The 16,178-nt window shown below is 54.8% G+C and overlaps 2 protein-coding genes and 2 non-coding genes across 4 annotated transcripts in view; all 4 read left to right on the top strand.

Annotated features, from left to right (window-relative positions):
• The first annotated feature begins 3,234 nt into the window (after positions 1–3,234).
• ARL5C (ARF like GTPase 5C) lies at positions 3,235–9,406 on the top strand. The gene is made up of 6 exons (XM_077853040.1): positions 3,235–3,683; positions 4,319–4,379; positions 5,546–5,693; positions 6,575–6,658; positions 7,160–7,311; positions 8,573–9,406. The coding sequence occupies exons 1-6, from the start codon at positions 3,638–3,640 to the stop codon at positions 8,619–8,621; spliced, it is 540 nt and encodes a 179-aa protein (XP_077709166.1). The 5' UTR covers positions 3,235–3,637; the 3' UTR covers positions 8,622–9,406.
• A 671-nt stretch (positions 9,407–10,077) lies between these two features.
• TRNAC-GCA (transfer RNA cysteine (anticodon GCA)) lies at positions 10,078–10,149 on the top strand. The gene has a single exon. It is a non-coding gene; the product is annotated as a tRNA-Cys (tRNA).
• A 614-nt stretch (positions 10,150–10,763) lies between these two features.
• Positions 10,764–10,835, top strand: TRNAC-GCA (transfer RNA cysteine (anticodon GCA)). Its single transcript has one exon. It is a non-coding gene; the product is annotated as a tRNA-Cys (tRNA).
• Positions 10,836–12,790: 1,955 nt separating this feature from the next.
• Positions 12,791–16,178, top strand: part of PLXDC1 (plexin domain containing 1) — a 61,732-nt gene continuing 58,344 nt past the window's right edge. The window contains exon 1 of the mRNA XM_077853033.1: positions 12,791–12,945. Within this exon, the coding sequence (XP_077709159.1) occupies positions 12,870–12,945 (76 nt within the window). The 5' untranslated portion in view covers positions 12,791–12,869. The remainder of the gene's footprint in view (positions 12,946–16,178) is intronic.

The following is a 16,178-nucleotide window of genomic DNA, read 5'->3' as shown; positions in this document are numbered from 1 at the left end:
GCAGGTGACATGCATGGCATGTTCCTGGCACTTCACCAGCAAAGTGTGCTCTCCAGGTGGTGGTCCGAGAAGGGTCGGCAAGAGCAGATCACTGTCGTGTTGAGTTTGGGCTTTGTCCTGAAGCTGGTGTGCAGAGACTGAAGGATTGTAAGCAGCAATGGCAATGTTGCTTCAGTTGCGGTTGGAAGCACAGATTGGGAGGGCTTAGCCTGGACCCAGCTGAAATACTTTGGGTAAAAAATAAGGGGGGCTTCACTAGGCCACAGCTGTGGGATGGGAAAGGAGGCAGTGGCTGCCAGAAACATTGAGCAGTTAGAATCCAGAGCTTTTGGAGAGCAATTGGAGGCGGTCAGTCAGTGAGAGACAGGGAGGTGTCTAGGGGTGGCTGTGGGTGATGGTCTTCCTGGACACAGAGGAAGCAGGTGGAAAAACCAGGTTAGAGGCAGAAACAATGTCTAGCTTTTGGACACGGCGTGTTTATGGTGCCTGTGGGAGGACACCCAAGAGAAGAGCAGAAGACAGCTGGGTGCTTGGTCTGGAGAATCAGGGAACTGCAGAGAGCTCCACTGGGGGTGGAGTCTGATATTTGGAATCAAAGGCAGGGATTATTAACTTCAGATAAAGCTCAGTGAGGCTAAGCAACTTGTCCATAGTTACATGGCTATGGAGCAAGGACCTGAACTCCAGTCTTTGGGGTTCAGGTTCTGTGGTGCCTGTGAGCCTCGGGTCTCGTGCTAATGGCCCTGCTGCAGCATCTGCAAGGGGAGGAGGCTTGGGGAGGAAGAAGCAGGTGTCTGAATATATGTTTGTCTCCTCTTCGTGTGCCTTCTGCCTGAAATTGCATTTGCCCGGAACTCGCAGGCGGGGGCATTTCTAGGTGGTTTGGAGATCTTGAGAGATGAAGCAAGAAGATTCTTGTCTTTTGGTAACCACAAGCCCTCAACTGATGTGCATTTAGCACGTTGGTGGTTGTCAGCATGTGAGGATTTTTTTTTTTTTTTTAGATTTTATTTATTCATGAGAGACACTGAGAGAGGCAGAGGAAGAAGCAGGCTCCCCACGGGGTGCCCAATGTGGGACTTGCTCCTGGGACCCTGGGATCATGCCCTGAGCTGAGGGCAGATGCTCAACCACTGAGCCACCCAAGTGTCCCAGCATGTGAGGATTTCAACAACCTTGAAGTTGACTGGGATTAGGTCTGGAGAGGCTGGTACTACCATCAAAGCCACCTCAGGGAGTTGGGAACTGAGGCACCGGGGACCCCTCTTATCTGGGACCCCTCATCTCCTTCCTTGCCTAGTAGCTTCCGCCCAGCTTCTGAGCTGAGGTCTGAGAGGCCTCAGTCCTGGGTGTGACCTCTATAGCCCAGGAGGAATGGGTGTTCCAGCTGGTACCCTACAGAAAAATCTTGTCTTAGCTCCAATAATCACATCCTCAGAAAAATGTGCCTTGACTCCCTTCTAAATCAGGCCTTCCTACCTACTGTCTCTCAGGGGTTTGTTTTGGTTTTATTTTTTGACGTGTATATTTCTCTCTCCCACTAGACCGTAGGCTCCAAAAGACCCAGACTGGGTCTGTTTTGTCTCCTTGGCCTATTTCCTAACTCCTGACTCATATTTGTTAAATAAATGAATGAGTGCCCCCTAAGACCCAGGCACCAGGCCTGGCAGCAGAGGCAGCTCTTGTCTATTTACTGAATATGTTCCAGAAAGCAGAATGTCACTTTCAATTCTGCAATTGGTGGTGATAGTTCGGGGGAGGGGGGGGCAGGATGCACTAGGGGGTTCCTCCCCCCACCCCGGAAACAGATGGTAAAAGTGCTTAAAATATTGCTGCTTCCCCAGCACCCTTCTGTGCCCCCACACTATCGCACCCGGCACTCCTTCCCTGGGCTGAAATGAGCTCTGGTAGACAATTCTTCTTCCCTCTAACTCCAAGCACCAAGGCGGTTGGGATGAGAATTCCTTATTTAGCCAACTGTTTTCCCTCTTCTCTCCATTCACTTCCCAGCCTTCCTCATTCCTCTTCAACTTGCGCTCACACTTCTTTTTTAATGTTCCAAACACCACTTCTCAGGCTATGGCATAACTCCTTGTACTTCTCCCCAATAGCAACATGTTCCTACTGTGTGCCAGGCACTGGACCAGGCCAGGAGTGTGCAGGGGAGAACACAAGTGAACAAGACATGAACCCCACCCTCCAGGCCTCACAGCTGATTGGCCAAAGCAGGCCAGTCTACAATCTCAGGGTAGAGCGAAGCCCCACCTGTCTGGAGAACCAGGCCAGGGCTTGGGGAAGTGGGTGGCTTTTATGGCAGGCAGTTAAAGGCTTTTAGGAATCCTTTCTGAAAAGGTGAAAGACATTCAGGTGGAGGAAACACGGAAGCAAAAGCACCATTGGAAGGAGCTGGACGTCTGTGGGTAAGGACCAGTAGCTGCAGAATGTGGAAGATCACGTGTAAAGGCAGGTGGGGCTGTTCACCAACTCTTGAATGTCAAGGGTGTGTGTGTGGCTGATCTGAATCCAGTGGGCAATAGGGAACCATTGAAGGTTTGTGAGCTGTGGAGTGACAGACTGTGTTTTACAAAGGTGAATAGGGCTGTGCTGAGTCAGGGAGGCAGAAGCACGGAGATGAGTAGGTGTTGTTCCCTTGGTGGAGAGGAGCGCAGTAGGTGGGCCATGGCAGTGGGGCAGAAGGAGTTGATTGTTCCATGTGATAACTGGCTTCTCCTAAACTGCCCCTTCAGCCTGAGGTTGGTTTGCCTTTTCACTTCTCTTTTCGTTTTCTGTTTTTTTCCTAGTTTAAGCAAAGAAGGAAATTCACAAGAGTCCCCTCCTCCAGCCTGGCTCTCTCTTGGCTCATGTTCTCTTCTGCTGGCTCATGGCATCCGGTACCCCCTCTGTAGGGTCTCTAGTTGAGATCTCTCTTTTGGCTGGATCCCTACCTTCAGTTGCCCGTCCCCGGGGTCTGGGAGCTGTGCCTGAGCAGTCGGTTTGCCAATGAGTCATAGAAGCAGTACTGATTTATTCCTAGGAGTTGCCTGTCACCAAGGGACCTACCAGACGAAGGGAGACCCTGCCCTTCCCTAAGGGAACTCACCTTGAGTGAAGTGGCCTACAAGATCCATACTAGTGAAACCACTAGAGACCTGTTGAGGGTAGGAGCATTCTCTCAGTTCAGAGAGGATCAGTGAGCCGTCTACTCCGCACAGCTGGCAAGTGCAGAAGGTAGAGTTTTGCTTCAGTCTAGTGCCTCAGACATGACACTAGGAGAAGGGAGAGCTGGGCCCTGGGAGTGGGTCGTTGTGCTAGGCCTCCTTGATGGGGGGTAATGGGGTGGGAGCAGTTCACCCAGAGAACCTCTGGAGTTTTCTCCAAGCAAAGAGATGTGGAGTCTGGACCCCATTTTCCATGCACCTCCAGGCCTCTAGACAAATAGCCAGTTCGTTGTCATTGTGACATTCATAGCACTCGCGAGGGGCCAGGGTCCCAGGGGATTCCCAGGTTCCGCAGGTGACTCGCTGAGCTCCTGTGAACTTGCTCGGCCCTCCCCGGGGGCGGGGTTCCAAGCACCCTGGCTCGAGCGGGGTCCCCCCAGGGTCGCTGAGTCTTTCCCTTCTCTGGCCTGAGACGCACCATGGGACAACTGATCGCCAAGTTGATGGGCATCTTCGGGAACCAGGGTAAAGGGCGCACAGTGCGTTCAAGCGACCGCTTTCATCCGGCTGCCACCTGGGGCTCCCCGGATCTGGGGTTGGGGCGGATGCGCTGGGGGACCTCGGGCTCCGAGGGTCCTGCGTGGACATTCCTTGCAGACTCCGCGGTCTCCTCTGCCCCTCGCCTGCCCCCCTCCCCGTCCACTCCTCGCCGGCTCCTCGCGGTGGCGCGCTTCGGGGCACCCCGGGGCGCAGGGCTGGGCGAGCCTCCGTCCTCCTGGCTGCAAGCTGCCGCCGGTTTCCTGCGATTGCGACCTCGTGCTCGGCTCTTCCTCCAGGGCCCCTTCTCTTGGCAAGCCCAGGGCGCCCCGGATCTTTCGGACAGCCGCTTTTCTGGAAATGTGGAGCGAGGGAGGCGGGGCGCAGCTCTCATTTCCACTGTCCGGGAGTAGCGCGGGCGTCCGGGGCCCCCGGGGAAGGAAACCTGTCCTGGTGGAGTTTTGTCGGGGAGGGGTGCAGGGCAGCAGATGTGGTCCAGTGGGCAGAGGTCTCCTAGCTCTCTGGAAACACCCATCTCCTTCCTGGGAAGCCCGGTGGGGCACTCAGTCCCTTGGTCACTGAGTTTGGCCCTGACCCTGCCCTTCCGCCCTGGATGCCTCCAGAACACAAGGTTATCATCGTGGGACTGGACAATGCAGGAAAGACCACCATTCTCTACCAGTTGTAAGTGACTCTGATGGAAGGGGTGGGGTGGGGGGCGTCGGTTGGATGTTCCCACCAGACTGACAGACATTTGGACCAATCACTGGGGCCCTTCCCTGGGTTCCCTGGTTTTCCAGTAGCCAGGAGTAGTGATGGGGGTGGAAAGCTGGTGTGATCTTCCTGGCATAGAGGTCCTTCAGTTCTGTGGCCCCTCGCCTGGCATTCGAATCCTGTTCGGTATGGGCAACCCCAATACTCCCTGTCATCCACCCTACACCACCCCGGACCCTTTCCGACCCGGTTGCAGGCCAAGCTTTCAGAAACGGACTTCTCTTCCTGCCTCCCTGCTCTTGGCTCCCTCTAGCGGCAGGTCCCTCCCTTCTGACTCCTGCACCCCACCTTTGCCTCTTAACTTTCTCCCTTTCTTCAAACCCAAAGGGGAGGGCCAGTTTTGAGTCTGGCTGAGCTCTGTAGCTCCCAATAGCAGAATCTGGCTGAGTAATTATCCATCGGAGTTTTTCTCAATATCCACTCTCTGGATGGCATCTCTCCCCCCTTGGAGCTTCCAGAAAGTGATGACTTAGGAAAATCTTCTCCTGAAAAAGAAATATATGTAAATGTTTATTTTAAACCAGAAAAGCAGAGAACATTGGACACTACAGGCACATACAGTGAAAAGTTTCCCGCCCACCCCCTGACGCCCAGGTCTCCCAGAGGCACTCCCTACATATAAATATGTGAGTGCTTTCCCTTTTAAAGAAAGCACCTCTCCAATAACCTTCGCTTGTATCCGCCTTCTTTTCCCAATCCTTTGCTACTCAAGCATGGTCCACAGACCAACAGCACTGGCATCATCCAGAAGCTTGTAGGAAAGGCAGGACACTGGGCCCCAGCCTAGACTCACTAGATCCAAATCTGCATTTTAACAAGACTCCCAGGGGATTCAACTGCATTTGAAAGTTTGAGGACACTTGCTCTAATGTGACTCCCCTCTGGGGGGTGGGTTTCCACACCAGGCTAGGACTTGGTCTCACTCCTGCCTGCATTTCCCTGTGCCCAGAGCCTTGGCCAACCTTGGCCGAGTTGTTCTGAGTTAGAGGCAGCCTGAATCTCAAGAGCATAGGGGTGAGGGGCCAGAGCTGGGAGCTGGGTGGGCTGAGCGTTTGGTGTCTTCTCCCCCATCCCAGCCTGATGAATGAAGTGATCCATACATCTCCCACCATCGGTAGCAACGTGGAGGAGATTGTTCTGCAAAAGACACACTTCCTCATGTGGGACATAGGGGGACAGGAGGCTCTGCGCTCTACCTGGAACTCATACTACTCCAACACGGAGGTGAGTGCAGCACTGGGGCCAGAGGGGCCTCAAGGGTAGCTGTGTGGCATGAGCCAATCACTTAACCTCTCTGAGCCTTGGTTCTCCCACTATGTGAGGTAGAGACTCTAAGAGTGACTTCCCTGAACTGTTGTGAATATTAAATAATAAAACAATAGCTAATGCATATGTTTCAAGTACTTAACGCAGCACAATGTTTTGTTAAAATTTTTGAATACCTCTTGGCAGCGTTGTCTGCTTGCTGGCAGCTTTCTGTGTGATGTGCTGCATGGAGTAGGTCCTGGGTCTCCAGGGCAGCAGTAGATTGCAGTGGTTTTCTTCCTAGAGTGAGATGGAGATTGAGTGTGAATTCCAGCACTGCCACTCACCACCTGTGTGTCCTAGAGCGAGATCTATCATCTTGCTGAATCCATCTCCTTACAGGTGTTTTATTTATTTTTTTTTTAAGATTTTATTTATTTGAGAGAGAGATCACTAGCAGGAGGAAGGTTGGAAGGAGAACAGACTTTCCACTAAGCAGGGAGCCTGACACACGGGACTTGATCCCAGGACCCTGGTCTTATGGTGATGCCAGGACCCTGGTCTCATAACCTGAGCTGAAGGCAGACACTTAACTGAGGGAGCCACACAGCCCCGCACCCCTGTCTCCTTATTTATAAATGGGGTTAACACTGGTCCCAGTTGCACAAGGTTGTGGTGGGACCTGAATGCAGTCATGAACACCCAGGGCTTAGCGTACATGATCTGAGTTGTTCTATGTTCCCCCACTGTCTGGATGGAAGAAGTAATTAACATGAGAGGTCAGGGATCACAGTGAGCTGGAGACCCTTTCATCTGAGAGAAAGCCCACAACTCACTCACAGTTCCCTTCTGCTGGCTAGTTCATCATCCTTGTGATTGACAGCACGGACCGGGACCGGCTGCTGACCACTCGAGAGGAGCTGCATAAGATGCTGGCCCATGAGGTAAGGCCCCTGAGGTTGGGAGAGAGCCTGGTGACTAGCCGTGTGACCTCAGCCTACTCACTTGGCCTCTCTGAGGTTCCTTCCTGATCCCCCAGTGTCTGTGAGCTGCTACCCCAGCTAGTTTATCCTAGATGAAGGACCATAATGCCCTCAGCACAGTTGATTGCAGAAGCCAGAACTGCTGATTCAGGTGTGATCCCACTTCTCACCCACCCTGGGGCCCCCAGACAAGTCCCTTCACTTCTCTCAGTTTCCCCAAGTATAACATGGGGAGGGTCACCAAATTCCTGCCTCATAGGACTGTTGTAAGGATCACATGAGCTGGTGGGGAGGCATTCCATGAGGTGTTGATATTGGTGGATGTGGTTGCCCCATCCCGCTCCCACCTGGACATGGGCCTCTCTTGCAGAGACAGCAGAGGAGCTAGGGAGGACTCATGGGGGGAGGCGGAGGGAGGCTAGGCCTGGTAGGCTGACCAGGGCTGGGCTCCTCTGTCCACAGGCTCTGCGAGACGCTTCCGTCCTGATCTTTGCCAACAAGCAGGATATGAAGAACTCCATGACCACCGTGGAGATCTCTCAATTCCTCACTCTTAGCGCCATCAAAGACCACCCATGGCACATACAGGGCTGCTGTGCCCTCACCGGGGAAGGGTTAGTGGCTGCCCCACCTGGACCTCCAGGGTCTGGCCCAACCAATGAACAGCTGACCATCAGAACCTTCTCCTGTTTCTCTCCTGTCAGAATCTGGCTCACTGTTAGCTCCTGGGCCAAGTCAGTTGAGCACTCACTTAACAGCTGAGGTGCTGTGGGTAAGCGGTGAGCGAGATAGCGTGGCTGCTCTCAGGAGGCTTATTCTAGTAGGGGGAGAGTCACCTCTCTCTAAGCACAAACATTTTAGGTACTGAGAGGTGCCATGAAGGAAGTGAGATTGGATTAAAAGTGATAGATGGGGCAGGATTGGGTCTGATTTAGCCCTGGTGGTCAGGGACAACCTCTATTAGGAGGTGACCTTTGGGCCAAGACCAGAATGGAGAGGAGCGGTCATGGGAAGACCTGAAGGACAAGTCTTCCAGACAGAAGTCACTGATTCTTTCCAACCTTGAGTTTTCTCATCTGTAAGGAGGAAGATGATTATCCTACTCCCTCTTCGAGTTTCTGTAGAGAGCAAATGGTATCATTTATTCAACATGTATCAAGCACCAAATTTGTGCTAAGAACTTTTCTAGGCACTGGAGAAACAGCAGCAAACAAAACACAAACCTCCCTGCCCTCATGGAGCTTACTCGCCAGTGGGAGGGAGCAGACAATAAACAATTAAGAAGAATTGATAGCAAGTTAAAAAGTGGTGAGGCTTGGAAAAGATCCAGTAGGAAAGGGAGATTGAAAGTATGTGGACAAATGTTGCAATTTTAGATAAGGTACCAGGAAGGGGCCACCAAGAAAGTAGCTGCTGAAGGACGTGATGGAATGAGGTCACGAGGTCACGATCACGTAGAAAGAGCTTCGAATCAGGCCTGGAAAAAAAAAAAAATCTCTTTCCTCTTCTCTCTCAAGTGGGATCACAGCAGGCTGGGGACCTAGGTGTCTGGAGACTTTAGGCAGGTCTGCCCAAGGACCCACACATTTCTTGTAGTGTCCTTGCCATTCCCTGCCCCAACCCATATCCATCTCCTCTGCTAGACTGTAAGCCTTCTCCACTAAGCAGGGTATGTCTGTGTTTTCACCAGTAACCCCAGCTCCTAGCATAGGACCTGATGCATAGTGGGTACTCAGTCGGTTTATATTTGTTGATTGGGAGATTGGGTGAAACTTTGGTGGTCCCCTCAATCAGCTCTGAGTTGGGGCTGGGGCCTTGGAGGCTGTCATCCTCACAGGATATATTGATCCTTGCCGTGTTCCCTCCTCTCTGCAGGCTGCCTGCGGGGCTCCAGTGGATGCACTCTCAGGCCACCGCCAACTGATGTCCTGACCTGAGGCTAACCAAAAACTTTGGGGGTTTTGCTTGGCCTTCATGGGTGGAAAACCCAAGTGACTATTATTTTTCTACGATTCTCTGATGGCCACTGGGACAGCAATGGATAGTGAGATTGCCACAGTCCAACCAACCCTGCCACTGAGTGGCTAGGCTGCCCACCCTGAATTGCTGCAGATGGGACAGCAGAAGAGCTGCCCTTCACTCAGTGGAAGCAGGTGTCCTTGGAGGCACAGGCAAGCTGTTGGGCACATCAAGGGATCGGGAAGTGGAGCCCCATCCCCTCAGCCCACAACCCCAAGGAAAAAAATGGGTGACAGAGTTAAGAGACCCCTGGAATTGGTCTTTATTTCCTAGGACCACCCCCTGCCATCCCTTGATTCCTGCCCCAGCTTTCTGGCCCCTTAGCCATCTTTGAGCAAAGGAGATTCCAGTAAGGTGAAAGGACAGGCTCAGGGGAAGGAGGGGAGAGCCAAACACTGGTGGGAAGGGAGAAGGAGAAGAATGGGACATCCCAGGCGGAATAGTCCCTTGCACTGTGGGGAGTTCCACTCTTCCTTGCCTTTCTGTTCCCTCTGAGGTGCTGGCTCTGACCACAGCTTTTGAGTGGTGAGCCGTCCCATCCTAGGCCCTCCAGTCCTTCCAGTGTGAATCCCACACCTCCCAAATGTCTTCAATTTCCACAGTGTGCCTGTCTCGATGGTCTTTTGTAATGATTTTTTCATTGTTTTAGAGTTTTTTTAATACAAGTGTAATAAATGCCATTGAAAACTGTTCACTTCTTATTTCTGCCTGCTTCTTCTATCTGTGCTTCAAACTGGCTTTTGGTTTTTGTACAGGGCTCTCAGGTAAGGGGAAATCCTCCTTGGAAATGGAGGGGGTAGTGCCTCAAGAGTCCATCTGGCCAGGGGATTGGCTGGCTCTTCGGTCCTGGGCTTTACCACCCTCTGCCAGATAATTGACTCCTGGTTTGCCAGGGCTGGGATCTTTTGGCTCCACCTGGGTCCAAGGGTGCGAGTGGTTTGATGAGGACTCCTGGAGGAGGGGAGGAGGAGCCCTTAGGGATTAGAGACCCAGGAGTCCAATCTAGGTAGAGCTGGAGACAGGATGGAAACCCAGGCTGTCCATCTGTACACACGGAGCAGTGCTGTTACCCCATTAGACCTGAGATGGTCCTGGAGTCCGTGGGTTTCTCTCTTTCCCAAGTCAGGCAGTAGATATCTTGGGGACAGTCTGGACACGGTTGTAGAAGGCCCAGGATTTCTCAATCCTGTGGTTTTCCTGAAGCATCAGGGTGGAGAAAAAACTCTGCGATTCTAGCCATTTCTATTCAGATTCTTGGTTCTTTTCATTAGGTCGCTTTGATACTGACCTCAGATAAAAATGCAATTTAATATTCCCTTACACTACAGAAATTCATTGTAATAAGGAGCAGCTGGCGTGCTGGGGGTATAGCTCAGTGGTAGAGCATTTGACTGCAGATCAAGAGGTCCCCGGTTCAAATCCGGGTGCCCCCTCTCGTCGTCAGCCTTTTCCTGTTTTTCTTTGTCCTTCGGTCCATCTCTCAAAGTGCCCTGGCAGGGACGAGGGGGTGTCACCTAGGGCCCTGCTACCCCCTTTTGCAGACAGGCGAGGATGGAGTCTTGGCCCCGCAGAACCACGCGCTCAGCCCGCGTGCGGGTTTACAGGTGGGAAGCAGCGCGAGAGCGAGGAGCTCCGGGTTAAGCCCAGGTGGACTCCGGCAGCGCTGGGGCCGAGGGCCGGGGAAGGAAGGCGCAGAGAAGCCTGCCTGAGAGTGCAGGACGGAGAGAGGGGCGCCAAGAAGCAATACAGGGGCTCCGACGGGGCAGGGGAGGGGGACCTCGGCACAGGGAATGTCCCCGAGACCAGGGATCGCGAAGGATCTCGAGGGATTTCCCCTCCCACATTTCCAAACTGCATTTTGCTCACACCGTCAGTAGAGATCTGTAGTCCAGAGCTTCGGGAAACAAGTTCTGTGTCCCGGCGAGTAATGTTTTGAGATTCATGTAATTTCCAGCTTTTGTAAACATCGGACCCTACTTTTGAGAAGCTCGGCACGGCGCCTGCGCGCTATAGCACTAAGAAGCTACTACAGCCCAACGTCAGCGGAGGGGGTATAGCTCAGTGGTAGAGCATTTGACTGCAGATCAAGAGGTCCCCGGTTCAAATCCGGGTGCCCCCTTGGCAAGAATTTTTCAGTTTTCCCTGGGCTACACGTTCTTTGTCTCCGTGTTATTTCCCTCCCTCCAATACTTTATGTAGACGCTGCCATCGCCACCTCTCTTTTGGGCAGACGACAACTGGTGCACGAAAGACGAGAGTGCAAGAAGCAGGAATTCTCAAGCAATGGCTCTTGAAAAGTGATCCCAGGACGAGCACCACCACCTGGGAACGTGTTAGAAATGCAGATTCTCGGCTTCTTCCTAGAAGTACTGAATCAGAGACTCGGGGGGCGACGCCTAGAAATGTGTATAAGCCATCCAGGTGATTCTGATGTACACTCAAGTTCTAGAGGCTCACATTAAAAAAAAAAAAATTTACACGTCACTCTTCGAATTATTTCCAAGCTGCTGTTTTCGATCTGAGCCCTTAAAGAGACCTTGCACACCAGCCCGCGGCTCGCCACGTGGCCGCTAGAGGGCAGCAAGAAGCCGCAGCTGGAGGCGGAGGCCTCTTCCCAGTAGAGAGTCGGCAAAATCGGGATTTGAATTAGACACCAGGAAGAACTTACAGACCGGCCTTGCCTTGTCCCGTTGTAAAGGACTTAGCGTTTAGGGCTGGAGGATGTCGTTTCTGGGACCCTGGATCTAGAGGAAGGAGGAACTGGGATTCTGAGAGATTGAGGAGTCTTCTCAGGTCCTGTCTTTGTCCCCAGTGTCAGGGAACTCCCCCCACCCCCACCCCACCCCACCCAGCCCACACTGTTCCTTCTTCTGTACCCGCCCGGGTCCTTCTTCCTGGGGAATTCCCTCAAGGGCTCTCAGCGTTCATCCGCTACCTGCCTGCAACTGTCCAGTCCTTAGGCCCCAGCCCCTGAGAAACCAAGTGCCCCTCACCCCTCACACTCCCACCCTCCAGGGCTCCCAGCTCCTTGTCATCGCACGAAGTAGGTCGGGGGCGGGAGGGGGGGGTGGTGGGGAGCGGCGGGGAACAGGCACCTCTGTGTCCTGACCTGATTCCCTGCCGTCTATTAAATCTAAATTGCGGGTATTTTTATTCTGTCCTGGAAGAAAAGGGAAAAAAAAAAAAAGGTGATCTCTCCCCAGAGTCTGTCATAAGGTGGTGGCAGGTGGGGGTGAGACGGCTTCTTGTTCTGCAGCTGGTTTTGAGGATTGATTGGGACCCTGAGCAGGCCTGGGGTCCCCAGAGAGAAGGGTGGTCTCCGTTACCTTCTGGGGGTGAGGGGAGGTCCGGGCTGTTTTAAAGTAGGGGTAAGCCCCCCCCGCCCCCCCCGTTAGGCTGGTGGGCAAGATGGTGCTGGAAACGGGGGGTGGGGGGCTGGGGGGGCGTGACGGGGAAAAAGGGAGAAGAGTCCTGGGGAGGAGAGTGGAATTCGGGCCTCTGTCGGCGAGAGAAGCTGGGCGGTGGTGGGGTGTCTCTGCTGCTAGGGGACGTTCCTGGGGTGAGGATGGGCATCACAAGCCCCCGGAACTCTGAGGAACAGCCCAGGAAGGCGGGAAGCCCGGGAGACCCGGGGGGCAGCGGGGCAGGGGGCAGGGGGCGGGAGTCCAGCGCCCGGGCAAGGGCGCCTGCCTGGACCGGGGGAGGCTCTCCCCTCCCACCCGCGTCTCGAGTCCGCGGTTTCCCAGGGGGTGGGGGAGGGGAAGGGAGGCAGGAGCTGAGGTGCGGGGTGGGGGTGGGGGGTGGGGGCCACCCGCCCGCTGCCCTACTCCGCCCCCAGCCCCCCCGCACCACTCCCGCCGGGGGGAGCGCTCCGGGAGGGCTGGGAGGGCCGGGGAAGACTCGGGGAGCGCTCGGGAGGCGCCGCGCCCCCCGCCCCGCCCCCTCCCGGTCCCCGTCCCCGTCCCCGTCCCCGTCCCCGTCCGCGCTCCGGGAGGCCGCCGCTCCGCTCGCTCGCCGCCTCCTCGCCGCCCAGCCCTCGGCGCGCCAGCCCCGGGGACCGCGCCGCCCGAGCCGGGCGCCTGCCTGGCGGGGGCCGGGGCCGGGGCCGGGGCCGGGCCGGGGCCGCAGCGGCCGGGGCGTCCTGGCGCCCACCATGCGGGCAGAGCTGTGGCTCGCGGTGCTGGTGCTCAGGGAGGCGGCCCGGGCGCTGAGCCCCCCGCCCGGAGCAGGTAGGACCGGCCGGGTGGGTCGGGGCGGGCGGGGGCGGGCGTGGGCACCGGGCGAGTCCCCGCGGGCTGGCGATGTCCGGCCGGGTGGGTGGCCGCGGGGACTCCGCCGAGGGCCAGGAGCTCCGTGGGCTGTGGCAGGTGGACAGGGACCCACTTTCTTAAACACATGGGGTGTGCGAGTGAGGCTGGAGGCATGGGTCCCTGACGCCCCCCACTCCTCCTTTCCTCCTGGAAGGACACTGGAGGGACCCCAGTAGAGGGGGCTACATATGGCAGTGGGCTCTGGCTCCCAACAGGACGGTGGGGGAGTCATAGGGACCCTTGGCCGCACTGAGGGAGGCTGAATTCTGATGAGATGGGGAATCTGGGGTGCCCCCTGCCCCAGCTTTGCCTCCTCTTCCCTTCCATCCGGCTCTCCACCCCTGCCCCAAGCTGACCCAGGTTGGATCTGAGTCCCTTTCTGATCTGAGGGTTGGTGGAGATCCAGCATCCAGCATCTCTCCCAGAGCAGCCGTCCTACTGCCTTCCTCTCCCTGTTTGGAGCCTGGAGAATAGTCCTGGGCTCAGGAAGAAGCAACTTGCCGCTCCCCCATTCCCCAGTCTCCAGGATCCTCCTGTCACTCCTGCTCTGCTCTCCTGGTGGACTTTGGCCGTTAGCTGCTCTGGTTCTGGAAAGCGGAGGGCTCCTATTTGCACACTCCTCTCCCCTATACCTGTTCACAGTCATCTCTCCAGGCTGGAAGTCCTTTCTTAGGTCTACCTTGAGTCTCTCATAAAAGAACCATTTTTCAGCATGCAATTTTGCATTCCCTTCCTTTCTCCTCAAACACCCAGACCTTCTCGGGTTGGAGAGGTGGGTAATTTGCAGTCTAGCCTCTTGACAGAATTGGGAAGATAGAGCATTATGCCTCACTGACATAAGTGTCCTTTAAATGGGATAGAGCAGGGGCACGGGGTTGTTCAGGGAGATGCTGTAGTTGGGCTGCTGTGTCTCTGGGGTGTGCCGCACCACACACAGCATCAGACACAGCATCAGACACAGCATCAGTGACAGCGTTCTTGACTTTAATGGTCCATGGATGCAGCTGAGACAGGCCTGAGTCCCTGTCGAGGAGAGGGTAGGGAAGAGTGCTGAGGGTGGAAATGTGGACAGAGAGCAATGGAAGTTGGTGTGGCAAGAGGCTGCTGGTACAGAAGCGCCAGTTTTCAGGAAGACCACACAGAGAAGGGCCGGAGACTTAGCTTCCTGTCCCGGCATCTCACTTGCTGTGTGACCTTGAGCAAGTTACTTTCCTTCTCTGGGCCTATTTCTCTACTTAGAAAGTGAGGCTGTGAGCAAAATCTTTGACTCTTGGTGGTGAGATTATGAGAGATTTTTTTGTTGTCTTTCCTTTTCAGATTTGTGTTAATATATGTGGGTAACTGGTCATTCAAAAAATATATATATATATAAAGGAAGAGGTGGGACAGGTCAGTTTTTGAGGTCCTTTGCAGCCCCAAACCTGGTGAGATCTTTTGAACTCACAATGTGACTGGGATGATGAGGGAGGGCTCTGGGCCCCAGACTGAATTGGAAGAACCACGGAGAGGTTTGGGGAAGGGGAATTGGGAGGTCAGGAGCCTGTGTCCATGGGGGTGGGTGGGTGGCCAGCCTGGGGCCTGGCTTAGGACTGCCTCTTCAGAATTAGGTTGGGGTAGTAGACACCTGGTGAGGCCAGAAAGTGAAGGGGCAGGCAGAGACTTGAATCAAATCTCTAAGTAGAGGACACCGTGTCTTCTCAGCTTTGCCAGAGACTCAGCCAGGAAAAAAAGGACTTTCTCTGCAGCAGGAGAGATGGGTTGGACTTAGGGAAGCTCTAGGAAGCCGGGGGTGGGGGGTGGAGGGGGCAGCTGCTAACTCTCAGTCCAGTGGTGTTTTTCACCAGGCCTGGCTGGTTTGGAGGAAGAGTGTGTGTGGAGGGGGGAGGTGGGGGGGGACGGAGGCAGGGGTGGGGTGGGGGGGGCAAGGGGGTGTCTTCTGGGAAGAGATGGGGGAGTAGGACATTCTGGGGGAGGCCATTAAGGAGGGACAGCCTGGCTCAGATCAGTGGTGGAGCCCTTGAGCCTGGTGGTGAAAGCGCAGCGGGGAGCAGGATGTGACGGGGTGCCATCCAACCCCAAGGCTCCAAGCTCTCTGGGCTGCAGGGCCTCAGGATCCGAACTGAGGCCTCCCCTCCCCCTTGATGGGTTGGTTGGTTTGGTGGAGCCTTGTAACTTCATCCATCTTTAGAATGGAAGCAGGAGAAAGATGAATGACCCAAAGATACCATCGAGAGGTGAGGACAGGCCACTGAGAGGCTGACAAGTAGACACGCAGGAAGTTGGCCTTAGGATGCACAGGGTATGGCAGGGGCAGCAGGGTCTGGCCCGAGAGGAACCAGGGCTGCCTGGAACAGACAGAAAGAGGCAGCTGGAGGCCATGTCTTTGGTCTGGGAGGCAGGAGATCAGGCCCACCACTAATCCCTGGTGACCCTGGCAGCTTCTTCCTTTCTCGGTATCTTGGTTTCCTCCTCTATAAAATGGAGTTTGGACCAGCTCGTGTCCAGGGCCCCTCTAGTCACGATTCTGCTTTCAGCCTCCTTCTTGCCCACCAGGCACTTCCAAGCAAATGGAGACAAAAATCTGAACTCTTTACAGTGGCCATCAGATGTCTCCCGCCATCCCTGCACCTGCTCTCACTCTCCTCAGGCCCAGCCCTCAACACTCCCAGGCTTCAAGTCCTGGCTTCTCTTCCTCCAGGTCTCGGTTAGCTCAAGGGCCACCTCCTCTGAGAGGCCCACCCTGATGGCTCTGCCCAGCGTAGCCACAAAGCCCAACCCTTTGGTTTGCCTTAGAGCACTCATCACTGTGTCACCTTGTCTTATTTGCCACATTCTTCATTCATTCAATCGCTTCTCGGACTTTTGGCTAAGATCAAGTGCATTCATTCACTCATTCATTCACATGTCTTTTCCAATTAGAATCTTCATGGGCACAGGGGTTGTGTCTGCCTGTTCACTGTTGTTACCTCAGCACCCAGCACAATGCCTGGCACACAGTAGGGTCTCAGTGAATGTGTTGAATAAATGAGTGAATCCAAGGTGGTCACGGACCTCTCCCTTGAAGGGAAACTCAGAGAGAGCCAAGCTCTTCTCTCCTCTCCTCTTCTCCTCTGACTGCTTGGTGTCCCTTCCTGCCATTTCCCTGTGACTCC

This window comes from Canis aureus, chromosome 16 (genome assembly GCF_053574225.1).
Source record: "Canis aureus isolate CA01 chromosome 16, VMU_Caureus_v.1.0, whole genome shotgun sequence".
Taxonomy (NCBI): domain Eukaryota; kingdom Metazoa; phylum Chordata; class Mammalia; order Carnivora; family Canidae; genus Canis; species Canis aureus.
Note: the sequence above shows the minus strand (reverse complement) of the source record. Positions and strands in the feature narration are given on the sequence as shown.